The sequence below is a fragment of the Solenopsis invicta genome, chromosome 3 (genome assembly GCF_016802725.1).
Source record: "Solenopsis invicta isolate M01_SB chromosome 3, UNIL_Sinv_3.0, whole genome shotgun sequence".
Lineage (NCBI taxonomy): Eukaryota > Metazoa > Arthropoda > Insecta > Hymenoptera > Formicidae > Solenopsis > Solenopsis invicta.
The window spans coordinates 32,511,652-32,525,922 of NC_052666.1; the positions used below are offsets into that span (position 1 = coordinate 32,511,652).

The window sequence follows — 14,271 nt, forward strand, 5'->3', positions numbered from 1 at the left end:
CGGTAACAAGCGCATTGCCAACCGATGCACTTCTGCAGCAGGAAAGCGCAGCACTCGAACGATCAATCGATTTGATCTTCGAGATTTCTTCTTCGTGGGAAGATCGATCTCCTTTTCCACTCTCTTTCGATTACAGTCCAATACGAGGATAGCGATTTGTTGGACAAAAAATCGACCAATCATACATATCCAGAAAACTTTTTATAACCGAAATTGTCCAGAAAATTTTATTGGTTTTCATCAATCTAAAAATATTTTCTTTTTTCTAATATATTTTTATATAAATATAAGGAATAAATACAAGATGAAAACTAAAGCATTATAAAAGCACCTAAACATAAAATAATCGTGTACTAAAACATCATCTAATCACAGATTTGGATTAAAGAATTATTGAATTATACATAATTGATTTTTTTAATGTACAAATTATAAAATTTATAATTACTAACTTTGTATATTCTTAATAGTTTCATCTGTTGAAGTGCCATAGATCGATAAGAATTTATAATATTTTATTTGTAAACATTGCATTTTTCTTACATAAATATTATCTTATTTTCTTAAATTATACTAGTTTGAGATATTCATTTTCGATAATGCATATACTACAAATTTTATGTCTGTTTTTAACAATATATAATAAAGCCAAGCAATTCTGTAAATCAACACAAAAACAATAAAAATATACAAAAAAAATTGTCACATTCGATGAATAATACTTGTTTTAATATTTATAATTCATCTCTATTCATCTCATGGAATGCTAAAGTACAACTATTTTTGTAAAAGCTAAAAATAGTTACTTCTCATGTGATCCCTAATTTAAAGTTATTTAAATTATTAAAATTGTATATATATATGACATCTTAAAATTAAAGCTGTAGATTTTTTTGAAAGGAAAATTTTCCAACTCCTCTGATAAAATAAAAATACACAAATTGATAACGATATAAATAGAATATTAATGTTCTTTGCCTATCAAGGCAACTTCACATATTTTACACACTGTGTTTTTAAACTGTGGATGGTAGCTGGCACCACATAATGGACATTTCTCTTCTGGTCTTCCTTTGTAAATAGGTGTGAACGTGCTTGCACATAATGAGAATGGATTGTGTTCGTCATACACTAATTTATGCTCGTCAACAGGATTCTTATCACAAGACTGAAAAAAGAATAAATTAAAATTTTTATTTGTAAACATTTATAAGTTATTTATGTAAATATTAATTTATGATGAAAAGGAAATTACCTGTAATAGAACCCGGATTTTTTGTGCAAGTTCTGGATTTGGGCCGAGCTCGAGTAATCTTCTCGCGAATGAAGCAGCGGTTTTGTAATTCTTCAATTTGTAGAACAAATTTACAGCTACTTGAAGAGTAAGAATCTGATGTACAGGTTGTAGATTACAGTGTGTAAAGTAAGCTGCCATCTCACAAATCCTCTTCTGTTCCGCTAATGTGGCTCTTGGCAAACTTTTACGTTGATTCTCCATTTTCAAACCTAAGATATACTCGCGACAAATCTGAACGAGTTGTTGAGCTTCCGCAATGTCCTGCTTGGTATCAACAACGAGTAGCGGTACGCTTAGTAAAATACTTTGCAGCTTTTCTATCGCTTTGACAAATTTGCCATTTGTCGTCAATTGATAGCACACTTGAAGACGCTGAACTAACTCGGCAAGATGTAATCCTACCGCAGGTAAACCTGTTTTTGATCCAGCATCTTTCCAATTAGTATCCTTCCAGTTTCTTTGAGGATATCCATATAACGATGGTATGTTCGGTAGACATGCGTAGGATGTTCTGGAGCGGGCGTATGTATTTAAGAACAGAGATTGATAAGGTTCAAACTCCACTACTCCAACCTGATTATGCAATAATCTAAAAGCAGACTCAAATGATCCAGCCAATATATGATCGACTACCAATTTAGAATTATTAATCCAATGTTGCGGTGGTGACACTCCTTTAGTAGGTAGGCATTCATAGTTATTGCTTTCGTCGGAAGTCGCTGCAGTTTCGAGTTCCGGTGGAAGATCAACGTCCTCGACATCCCATCCAGGATTCTCTTCACCTTCCGGTGCAATTTCCGCATCCACGCATTCTTCGTCATCTATACCGAGTTCCTCGTCATTGCCCCATCCTTCGGGTGTAGCCTCACCATTGTCTTCCAGAGCAAGAGCAGCGGCTACTTGAGTCCTGCTACGAGACATCATCGCGCCTTCGAAGAAACCTTTAGAAACGGTCAGCAGTGGCCAATTGTTCTCAGCTTGTTGAATAGGTACGGGTGGACGGAGATACGTGGCACCTTTTTCCAACGCAGAAAGTTCTTCACTCATTGATTGATATTCCCCATCGTCGTCTTCATTTGATATTCCATGAATTTTCTCAGTAACGTATGCGAGTGATGCTTGTCCAGAACTCTATAAACAGAAATTTATATTTATTAAACGTAATCTTTATACAATGTTATAGAAAAAATATTTATTTATATACATATTCATTATAAATAATAGTTTAGAATCAATGAAAAATTTTCAATATATATATAAAATTATTGATTAGATAATATACCCTTAAAATCTTAGCGCGTTCGTAAATGTCTCCAAGAAGTAAACTTCCTTGATATTGTCCAGATACGTCCTTTCGAATTTCCGCAATTTTTATCATTTTACGCAGCTTCTCCAAATTGCCAGTTATTAGATAAAGGAAAGCCAATTTCTCAAAGTTCTTGGTTCTTTGATAACACATTTCCACAACTTGATGATTACCTTGCAACAAAGCGGTTTGCGCTAAACTCTCCCAGCATGATTTTTGATCGAGCGTTCTCGCCGCTTCTAATGCGACTTCGATATTTCCGCATTCAAGCGCAAGACCAAATCTAGTCTTTTCATCTTTCACGAAGTGAAGCGCGACTTCTGGATAACCTTTCTGTTGCAAGTATGCTATAATTGATTGCCCAACGAGATTCGCAGTGCGAACCATATGTAAAACTTCTTCGTATTTCCTGTTAATCAGCGCTAGCTTGAATTTATATTCCGTTGGATCTATTCGCAGAATCCTTGGCTTGCATTCTCGATCCAAACAATATACTTGATTGCCTTTTACTCTCGTAACGTATATCGGTAAATCTAATGTACGGATAATACCGTAATCACCGTTGCTAATTGCGTATTTAATGTGATTGCTGGTTGTGTAAATAAATACACCGGAATCGTCCCAAGCGCCGGATTTCACTCTGGTGTTTTCGTGTATGCAACAGAGAGATTCTAATCGACGATTACATATGTTGACGGTATGTTTGGCCAGCAATGCGACATGAGACATGTCGCTAGACCATACGACGTATCTACACTTTGCGATTTTTTCTTCTGCCAAAGTTCTCTTTTGTTGTACGTCAAACAGCGTTACTTGTTCTGGATCGCGCAACAGCAACATACCGGTGCCGGCGTAAAATATTTCGTCACAATTTGGAATTTGCACCTTTTTCGTGACTTCATTCTTTAAGTTTTTGATAACTAACTGAAAAAGAAAATATCCATTATAAAACTAAATTATAAAAATAATTATTTTCGGAATATAAAAACAGAAGATAAAAAATAGCGTGAGCTGATAAGAATGCTGATAAGAATGTGCACATGAGTTCTTGATTAAACATCTAATTAAAATAAATAAATTTAAATAACTGAATTATTGCATTTTAACCATTCTGAAATTTATGTAAATATCGTATAAATATAATATTTATAACTTACCGAATATGCTCTATCCAGTACAGCGAATCGATTTCTGGCAACCCAAATGGCAGTAACACCAGATGCCCGTTTCGTATCAGCATCAGTGCTCGAATCTCCCTCACGCGGTATCATATACAAATCGTAAGTACTATTTTCGATATTTGAAGGCGATCTTGTGCATATTAAAACGCTATTTTCCGCTTGATTGTACGACATGCTGTAGGGTGGTGTTTTTCCTCCGCCGCGAATCTGCATCACCGACGTATCCTTTGACGTGGTGAAATCCAACTTTCGAAGAAAACGATCCTTCACGTAATAAAGAAGATTTCCGTAAACTGCATACGCAGGACGTTCTCTTTCCAGTTTGAAAATGATCATTCCAGAATCGTGACCGGCAGCAAAAAGATTAAGTGTTGGATGTGCAGCAAGAACCCAGAATCTCTCGTGTTCCCTCCTAAATGTATGCAAACACGTGCGTTTTGTCATATCCCAGACTCTGATACTCTTATCCTCCGAATTAGAGAGAATGAGATCCTGTCTAGGATGAAATAGAACGCAAGACACGTTGTTGTAATGACCGCGACATGTGTCTACCTCCCAAGCCTTGGCATCATTCATCCGCCACATTTTGATTTGTCGATCATCCGCTCCGGAGACAATAAGAGGCAACGTTCCATGAAAGCATGCCCAGTTTACACCTCTGTCATGACCTTCTAGAACATATTTCACTACTGCATCGGCCTGACCGAATAAATCGGTTGCTCCTGGATTCTTCAGGTGATCCTCGAGACCTCCTGGGCCTGGCGCCACATTCTTCTTGCGCAATCCTGTAATTGCATTTACAGTTATTAAGGTGCAATAGTTTGTCTCTGTCAATAGTCAATTGTAAAATTTTCTTCTTGAATTCTATAATCAACTATAGTATATATAATTTAAAAAATATAATAATATAAATAAAATAAGAAATATAAATTACACATATTTTACTAAATGTTAATAAAATAAAAAATTTGAAAAGAGCTTAGATTAATTTTTTTTCATAAGTTTTACAATTTTCAGACTCATATAAGATAACATCAGCACAAACCAGAAATATCCCAAACGCGGACTGTTTGATCCAACGAAGCTGACACAATAATGTCCTCCGTAGGATGAAATTGGGCACACATTACGTAATGATTATGCCCAGTCAATACACAAATGCAAGTGCGGCTTTGCCAGTTCCAAATTCGAATAGTCTGATCATCCGAAGCACTCAGGATCCAAGGATATTCATGATGAAACATTGTGGTCCTGATGTAATCCAAGTGTCCCAAAAGAGTAAAGATACATCTCCGCTGTTTATAGTTCCAAACTTTAATCTTATAATCATCTCCGCCAGAAACAAACAAAGGCTGCTGATTATGGAAACATATTCCTCGAACGGGTCCGTCGTGTTCATCGAATTTGTCGAGCAAGGCGCACATGCGGTAATCCCACAGTTGGATAACGCCATTATGCAAACTGTAATTTATTTACAAATACAAAAAATTTATATACGACATGCCATTTTCATTGATTCAATTTTTTTGTATAATATTTATACAAAAAATACAAAAAATATTTTAAATAATTAAATATAAGAAATAAAGAAATAAATATGTTAAACATATGTATTATATTATTTATTTCTTTAACGTTATAATTCATACGACTTTTTATATATACAGATACGCTTCATCTATAAAAATATAGTACCAATTATGAAATTACTTATTAGTTCTCACACATCATGCGTATTATTTTTTTCAATTGCTGTAAACTATACGAGGAACTTTGTGAGTGACCTGGATTGCGAAAACCGGCGGTTCGCACGATTATTTCGTCTGGGCGTATGATTACAAAATGATTGCATAAATATAGAGGTCATTCGGAAACTGGATTTCGGGCCTACGCCTTCATATAGGGTGTCCCAATACACAACAAAAACAATACGAATTTAAAAATTACGATTATCATGTGCCTAGAAATTAATATGCAAATTCTATTATCTCTAAACAGATGTAGAACTTCCTGTAATTATACAATAATTATAAAAGTCAATAATTAAAACATTCTTGATGAAATTTTATGAATCTTTGTAATTTGCATTTGATCACCTTATATAACTTGTTTATATTATCTTTCCTAGAAGATAGGCATGGTACATTCATTATCTATATCTGAATGCCAAAATAACACACAATCGTGTTGATTCCTTCAGTCCTATCTAATAATCTTATTAATATACACATAAATATTAAACACCAACTGTGACAAATTTCCTCATAAATAAAGATCTAATAAAGAAAACAGGGATGATTTCCAAATTTGTCACATTGAACGCTTTTCAGAAAAATTCATTATATCCTGATTATACTTATTACTCTAAAGCATTATTAATGTAGATAATAATATAAAATATAGATAATATAGATATATTAATGTAAAAAAACAATTATTATAAATATCATGATAAATATAACAAATATAAATTATTTAATTATAAAGTACTTATCTTAAAAGTAATTTTATCATGCCTTATTATTATTATTAGAAAATGAATGTTGTCTAATATTCATATATAATTTTAACAAGTATTAATAAATCTTTTTAACTTTATTAATATTCATGAAAAGAATAATTTATTCTTTTTAACTAGACGATATATTCTTCTAAAAAAAAATCAATTAAGATGTATGATAAAATAATCTGAAATTCAATCTTATCTATCATATTAAATTTCAACGAATTTAATGACAATTGAAAGACAGACCCCATATATCCCCTCGGGACATTTTTATGAAATCAGGTCATCAGAAGTAGAGTGTACACGCGAGAGTGGTGGGGATTACATGCATGTTGAAGCTGTGTATATAGAGATCACATCATTACGTATTTTGGTAGTTTACTTCTTAATTTCATTAGGTTCACATCTCTTTGTCAATCTTCGACAATGGAGCTCCTCCAATTTTTTACTACCGCTATTGTAAGTATGCATTTGCATTTAAATAAAAAATTTATATACAATAATTCAAAATGTGTCTGATATTTATTTTAATAATTTTATTTTAAATTCTTTAATAAATTAGAGAATTATTTTGCATGTTATTTATTATGAATCGCAATTATACAAATTTTATAACAATAATTAAGTAAATATAACTCATAAATTTATATCAAAGTAAGTAAAATATTTTTTTAATTTTTTCAGCTTTTGTTAAGTACAGCATCAGCGAAAACATCTGTTCCATATCAGAGCATTCAGCTAGCGTTTTCCATTACGCCACAATTGATGTATACATCCGAATCTAATCCTGCTTTCAGTGGATATTCCTACACAACTCAGGATTTTAATGGTGGTGAAAGTAATGTTATTTTTACAACTGGCGCTGATTCTGTGAGCAAATTAAAGGCTGAAATAAACTCAATGAAAATGCCAGAATATTCACAAAGTGACAAAAACCAAAAGGATATAATATCTTCGGAACAAAAATCTAAAGCTGAGAAAGCTGAAGAAAATAGGAACAAACACGATCTTGACACTAATATTAAAGTTATCAACAAAGAGAAAAAATTTTCAAAAAATCCTAAAGAAGATAATCTTCTCGAATATCAAACAAATCTTCAGCAAGTCTCCTTAGTAGATGGATCTTATTCTATATTTGCAGAAAATTTACTGAATCTTCCAGTGTTTCCAAGATATCAGATATCATCAAATGTGATACAGAACCAATATTATCCTCACAATTCCTATGCTAGCTTAGAACTACCTTTGCATAATTTTGATTTTTATAATCCCACAGTGCCGCTATTTTATCAAGCAACAACAATCATTCCTGATAGCAATTCCAAGTTGGCATCTACAATTGATAAAAATATGAAAGCATCTATGGAATCACATGTTGTTAAAAATTCACAAACAAAAGTTACCAGCTCAGAATCTAACATGACAAAATCTAATATAATAGAATCAAGATTTAATTTAGAATCAACAACAAATAAAATCGAAGAAACACCATCAAGTCAGACTACTATCCCTACAAAGAAACTTGAAACCATGATCACATCTGAGAAAAATAGGGAAGAAATTGAATCATCTAGTGAACCTATAAAAATATCTCAGAATACTGTTGAACAGACTACAGATAACAAAGCAAATAGTACTGAACTAACAAGTACAGAAATGAGTCCCTTAAAGGAGAAATCAAGTACTACAACATCTAAAAGTTAAGATGTGTGAGATGTGTGAATCATTCCAACTAAAATATAAATCCATGTACACTATATGCTCTCTTGTTTGTATCACGTTTATAATAATAGAATTTCTGATAAAATGCAATAAATCTTCTGCAATTATATTATTTGAATTATATTAAAATAAATCTTTTAATTAAACAAGAATGCCTTTAACGGTTGTAGCTAGATCTTAGTGCTTATATTTATTAGTGTGATTTTATATACTTCTCCAAATTATATGCTAGTTAACATCTAGTATTATTAAATTAATTTCAATGTAATAAAAATGTGATATTACTAATTCATGTTTAATTTAGAGCTGTGATATAATCAAATAAGTAATTCAGCACAGTTTATTGAATTTGTAGAAGTATATAAAATCACACAAATAAATATAAGAACTAGCTACAACCATTGAAGGCGTTCTTGATTAATTTGTGTTGTCACATGGAATTTGCTGGTTGGCCGCATACCAGTAAGTGATTATAATAGCATGAAAATGCGCGGTTAGGATTACTGACGCAATCCATCTTGAGTGTTTACACTTTACACAATTAAGATTTTGCATCCCACATTAAGATTCCACATATTAGACAAGATTTCACATTAAATTCTGATAAGATTCTGGCTGGATTGGAGCTTCGTACGAAGTCTGTAGCCATTTAACATAGAACAAATAAACAATGTGTTGTAACATTATTGGTTAAATATCTCTCTACTTTAAATTTTTTAATACTTGTTACGCAAGTTACAGATAAATCTTTTTAGTAAAATAAAGATAATGTACATACAAACTTAAAAATTAATCTCTACTTTATACAATTATTAGTGTCTATATTAAAATTATTGAAAGCACTGTATGTTAAATAAGAGGTTATGTCTGTTAATATGCAATCACAAATATATGATAATATTTATCAAATAATTGTCTAACATAGTAAATAATATAGACAAAACAGTTCTTTTACAAACAAATAAATATTTTATTAATAAAAGGCCAAATGGTTAAGAAATTAATTTAAAAAACGTCTGTCACTTTACCTCGCTAGCACCCAGGGACGTTTCGGATGAAAGGACAAGCCCTTCACTCGAGCAGACTTCGTCTCGAACTTCGTTAACATCTTATCTTTGCTAATTGTTCGAAACGCGACGTAATTATTTAAATAACACCCTCTCAAAATTCTTTAAACTTTTGACACGACATAAGACACGTCACTATACAACCACGAATTATAACGCCACCGATGTAGAAGATAGATGTTGTTCGTGCATAATTTTTTTGCAGTTTTTCTTCTAGTGACATTCCAGTTACAATAAAACTCCCTAAAGATTTCAGTGAATTGTTGGAGTATTTGATTGGCTGTCCAATGTGTTCGCTCTCACACACATGTTTCGTAATCACCAGCCAAGGAATTTGAACCACATCGACGAGAGTTGCACGCGGTGCGTTCCAATTGGCCGCTTTTGCCGAAGACACGTTTCGTCGTCTGGTCCACCTAACCTTGACGTTAATCTGACAGACGTTTTGAATGAAACTATTCGGAGCAATTATGATCTAGTCCGAGATAGGATAAACGTTCGCGAGAATCGTTTTACCCTTATTCCACAAGAATAGAACAAATACTTCTTTTTGTGCTTCCCTTTTATAATTTTTTTATAAATATATTGTAATCGCGTCAATAGCCGGTGTGGTATAATGCGAGCACCGACCAGCGTTGTTTTTCTTAGCGTTTTTGTGATCGTATCAACTTGCATGAGCAGTGTCCAATGCGAAAAGGGAAAGTTGGGCAAGGAGGAACTCAAGTCCCAAAAATTTCCACCTTGCGCAGCCTGCAAAATACTTACCAACAGTTTTAAAAAGGTAAACAATCTCCTTCCTGATTTTATATAAAGTATTTAATAAGTTATATTAAAGTCATTTTATATAAAAGAAGATATAACATGAGTTATTTTAATACACAATAATATATAATAATCTTAAGTCATTTTAGAATATTTTTATGAATTATAATTACATTGTAGGGTATAGAAAAGACGAGTCGTGGAAAATTTGAAGGGGGAGACAGTGCTTGGGAAGAGGACAAGTTAGGCTCATATTCAAGAAGTGAAATACGATTGATTGAGATACAAGAAAACTTGTGTAAAGATGTTGAGCGGGGTGAAACGCAATGCCACTCTTTAGCTGAAGAATTGGAGAGTCAGATAGAGGAATGGTGGTTCAAGTATCAAGATATTCATCCAGATATATACGATTATATCTGCATTGAAAAGACAGAGCATTGTTGTCCGAAAGATCATTACGGTCCGAACTGTGCACAGTGTCCAGGATACCCAGATAAAATTTGTAGCAATAATGGCAAATGTAAAGGAGCTGGCACAAGAAAGGGAAATGGTGGTTGTTTCTGTGACAAAGGATATATTGGAGACATCTGTTCTGAATGTGCTCCAGGATACTATGAATCCTATAAAGATGAAAAGACCTTGCTATGTTCTGCATGTCATGTGGCGTGCAACGGATCTTGTAGAGGTGGTGGACCAAAAGATTGCGAAAAATGTGCTGCTGGATGGCACATGATTGAAGACAAAGGCTGTTTTGATATTGATGAATGTTTAAAAAGTGATGCTATTTGTCCTGGTAATCAATTTTGTGTTAATAAAGAAGGAAGCTATGCTTGTTTGGGTATGCACATATATTTGTTATCTATTTTTCATAAATTATTTTTATAATTAAAATATACTAAAATTAAGAATTTGGAATTTTTAGCTTGTGACAAAGCTTGCAATGGTTGTACCGGTGATGGGCCAGACATGTGTCTCGATTGTGCTGAAGATTTCCATAAAAAAGATAACATGTGCATAAGTAAGTATTACAAACAATAATGTAATATAATACATTTAAATAACGTATATTTAAAATTAATATTTTTTTCAGATTCAGATCTTCTTGGTCGCAAGAAACAAGAAAATCTGGCCAGATATCTGACATATTTCGGACTTTGTGTAGCAACATGTATCATTTTGCAGCGCAATGTTTATGCAGCAAGTGTAATCGGTTTATTAGTTGCAGTTTATATATCTGTCTCAGAGTACATGATCGCGCATAGCAATGTCCAGGATACAACGGCAAACGTGGATATTTTAGGACCAGCTTAAATAGGAATGCAATTTAAAGAAGTTTTCTAAAGTTATTTCAATATACCGTATCTCGATCAGGAATCGTTATCCATATAAAATAGGTCTTAAATATTACAATTAATATAATTATTTTTTATTAGTATTTAATATTTTTATTTATTAATATTTTTTTTTGTTATATATTTTTGAGAAACTATCTTTGATTTATGTGTTCCTGATTATATGTGCGTGAGTATGTTCGTTTTTAATCTACGTATATGTTTTATGTAATTTTACATTTATATATATATGTATGTATGTATATGTATATACATACATATGATTTAGATATGTTAAAGTTTCTAAAAAATTATATGGCTAATTTTTTTAAATATTATCTTGTGTCTATCATTTATTAATGCTGATTTCTTGTTTAATATATTTTCTTTATTGTATACAAGTTATTGTACATATTTCATTGTAGAAAAAAATTACAAGATATAGATTTAAATTACATATAATATAAATTATAAGCATACAACATACACATTACTTAAACATTTTTATACTAAAAGATTTGAATAACTTTTTCTGATCTATAATAGTTTCTGATAACTACAATATAAATATCGATTTCAACGATGAAAACATAATAATATTACCAATAATTAACATTAAATGCAAATTCTTATTTCATATTTATTTCATATTGTTTTGATTGTATTTTATTCAATTATTATATCAAATATTATAGAAATTAATTATGCTGTATATGAATGTATAAGAAAATGCAAGGTATCTTTACAAAAATTTATATTAATTTATTACAAATGTGTATTGACATAAAACTAATATTCAGTATAGAAAATCTATTACTTGAATAAAATTGTATTCTTATCTTCTTCTTATTATATATGCTAATCTAATATAATGGTATTATAAAAATAATTCGGAAATATTTTTTATCAAATTGTAAAATTAATTATATTACAAAAAATCTCCTGTATTATATGAATACAGATTTGAATTGAATGGTATACGTTGCATTTAGTTTAATAATTTTATAAATAGTTTTAATGATTTTTGTATATGGGATACATAAAATATGAGCGAGTTTTTTTTATTTCATCAATTGATTAATCGTATTATAACCAAATGCAGCTTTTACAGAACAAAGTTGCATTTGCTCATAATGTGAGTGATCGATCGATCAATTAAAAAACTCGCCCTATTTAAGAATAAGTGATAATATTGTATAGATGACATTTAAATCAATATTAATACTGTATATTATTCAAGATTTGTATGTTTTAAAGAGAATATTATTTTTATTAAATGTAATGATTACACAATCATAAATTTGCAACATAGGAAAGTTTCATCTTCGATTTTTTTGTAATCTAATTATCATTCTTTATTGACATCTATTATTTCAAAAAAATTTTATTTTTAAATTTTTGTTATTGAATTTTTTAAATTCTTTATTAAAGTAAATAATATTGAACAGGATAAAGTATATTTAATTGCACAATTATTATGTTGCAATTGATTTACATATTTGAAAAGAGACAAATTTATAAGGAAAAGATTTAAATGATATGACTATACGAGTAAATATCAACTTGTAATGATCGTATTTTCGAGTGCTATTTAGATTCACTATTGAGTATTACATAGATATTATCTAGTAATCTTATCTAGTATTATCTTAAAGGAAAAAAGTTCTATTAATATTTAATATTTAAATTGAGTGAGTGCATTGCTCGATGGTCAAATTAATAATTTTCACATTAAAGTTTCATTCGTACGATATTTGTATATTATACAAAAATATACATATAATACAGGTTACATGTGATATAGTTTCTTAAAAGTTACCGTTTTATGACACTAGATGGCCAAATACTATATTTTCTCGTAATTAAATATCACCAACTTACACTATTTCTTCTGTGATAGTCTATACATGTTTATAACAACTTTATATCCATAATATATTTTTTGAAATGTTTAAAAGTTTTTAAACTGTTAATAGAAATCTAAAATTAAAAAAAAATGAGAGCTGTTTTTTTTCATTGGAAGTTGGACATCATTGTTGTTTATGTATTACACATAAAACTCAGAAACTTCACATGCAGCTAAAAAAACAGACTCATGGACTCAGAAATTGCGTTCCGTTTTATGTATCACTTTATCTTCGTTTGACATTCGAGGAATTACAAGGATAAAATGATATGTCATGCCATCATCATGCTACATCATATTTGTTTTTTTAGCAATACATAATATAACAATTTTTACAACTTTTTGTAAGTACGTTCTGTTGAAAAGTTTATAAAAAAAAAATTTTTACTGTAAGAAAAAATAACTAAAAAGAAAAAATATTAATATTTCTTTATTAAAAATAGTGATGTTTTAATTTAAGCTGTCAATGTAGAATTTTTAAATGACATTGTATGTAATAAACTTACATTGTATGTGTATATACATAATACACCTCTTATATATATATATATATATATATATATATATATATATATATATATATATATATATATATATACACATCTCTTGTATTACTATATTAAATTTACACGAACAATAAGATTAAACAATAAATCGCGGATTAAATATGCTTTCAATTTCAAATAATATTGTAAATTATGTTTTGTATTTTTAATACAAATTATGAGTCATTTAATTTTTATTTTTCAAGTGTTCTTTTTATATTTAATTCTATTCGTCGAGTGAGTGTGTGTGTAACCCTGATTATATAATTTATATTGTATTCAATCAATTCAGCATTTAGCCTCTTGACGAATTAGGCTAGCTGCTTCGTTTGACTTGGACACAGCTATTGTTACATCAGGAAAAGTAGTTAAAAGATCGCCACTAGATGTCTAACTTTGAAAAGTTTCTCGTAATTAAAATATGATTCTTTTCCTTTATATATCTCACATTAAGTTAGCATTTTATAAGCAATATTCAATATATCTGTATTTTTGGACGTAATTTTAATTACCAAAAACATGATATAATTCAAAAGTCAAGTTCTTTGCAGATAGCGGCGCTAATTTTCCTTATCTGAGAAAACTTTTATCCTATGTTTATTATTTTAACATACTTAATTAATGTTTTATTTAACGCTTTGATTTAAA

General features: G+C 30.4%; 3 protein-coding genes across 3 annotated transcripts; 2 read left to right on the forward strand and 1 right to left on the reverse strand.

Moving 5' to 3' along the window:
• Positions 1 to 494: 494 nt before the first annotated feature.
• LOC105204654 (coatomer subunit alpha) lies at positions 495 to 9,255 on the reverse strand. The gene is made up of 6 exons (XM_011173816.3): positions 9,041 to 9,255; positions 4,830 to 5,245; positions 3,761 to 4,569; positions 2,580 to 3,527; positions 1,256 to 2,428; positions 495 to 1,168 (listed from the first exon to the last, which is right to left on the reverse strand). Exons 1-6 carry the CDS (start codon positions 9,118 to 9,120, stop codon positions 965 to 967), a joined length of 3,630 nt encoding a protein of 1,209 aa, XP_011172118.2. The 5' UTR covers positions 9,121 to 9,255; the 3' UTR covers positions 495 to 964.
• On the forward strand, positions 6,407 to 8,119 carry LOC113003277. Its single transcript, XM_026132120.2, has 2 exons — positions 6,407 to 6,749; positions 6,975 to 8,119. The coding sequence occupies exons 1-2, from the start codon at positions 6,717 to 6,719 to the stop codon at positions 7,992 to 7,994; spliced, it is 1,053 nt and encodes a 350-aa protein (XP_025987905.2). The 5' UTR covers positions 6,407 to 6,716; the 3' UTR covers positions 7,995 to 8,119.
• Positions 9,256 to 9,445: 190 nt separating the features above from the next.
• On the forward strand, positions 9,446 to 13,124 carry LOC105204655 (cysteine-rich with EGF-like domain protein 2). The gene is made up of 4 exons (XM_011173817.3): positions 9,446 to 9,860; positions 10,022 to 10,679; positions 10,764 to 10,859; positions 10,932 to 13,124. Exons 1-4 carry the CDS (start codon positions 9,696 to 9,698, stop codon positions 11,150 to 11,152), a joined length of 1,140 nt encoding a protein of 379 aa, XP_011172119.2. The 5' UTR covers positions 9,446 to 9,695; the 3' UTR covers positions 11,153 to 13,124.
• Positions 13,125 to 14,271: the final 1,147 nt, after the last annotated feature.

Coding starts and splice junctions, on each gene's coding strand:
- LOC113003277 (XM_026132120.2), top strand. CDS start 6,717: ATGGAGCTCCTCCAATTTTTTACTACCGCTATT. Junction 6,750..6,974: donor AATTTTTTACTACCGCTATT/GTAAGTATGCAT, acceptor TAATTTTTTCAG/CTTTTGTTAAGTACAGCATC.
- LOC105204654 (XM_011173816.3), bottom strand. CDS start 9,120: ATGTTAACGAAGTTCGAGACGAAGTCTGCTCGAGTGAAGGGCTTGTCC. Junction 3,528..3,760: donor TACTGGATAGAGCATATTCG/GTAAGTTATAAA, acceptor TTTCTTTTTCAG/TTAGTTATCAAAAACTTAAA. Junction 1,169..1,255: donor AAATCCGGGTTCTATTACAG/GTAATTTCCTTT, acceptor TTCTTTTTTCAG/TCTTGTGATAAGAATCCTGT.
- LOC105204655 (XM_011173817.3), top strand. CDS start 9,696: ATGCGAGCACCGACCAGCGTTGTTTTTCTTAGCGTTTTTGTGATCGTA. Junction 9,861..10,021: donor TTACCAACAGTTTTAAAAAG/GTAAACAATCTC, acceptor ATTACATTGTAG/GGTATAGAAAAGACGAGTCG. Junction 10,860..10,931: donor AAAAGATAACATGTGCATAA/GTAAGTATTACA, acceptor TATTTTTTTCAG/ATTCAGATCTTCTTGGTCGC.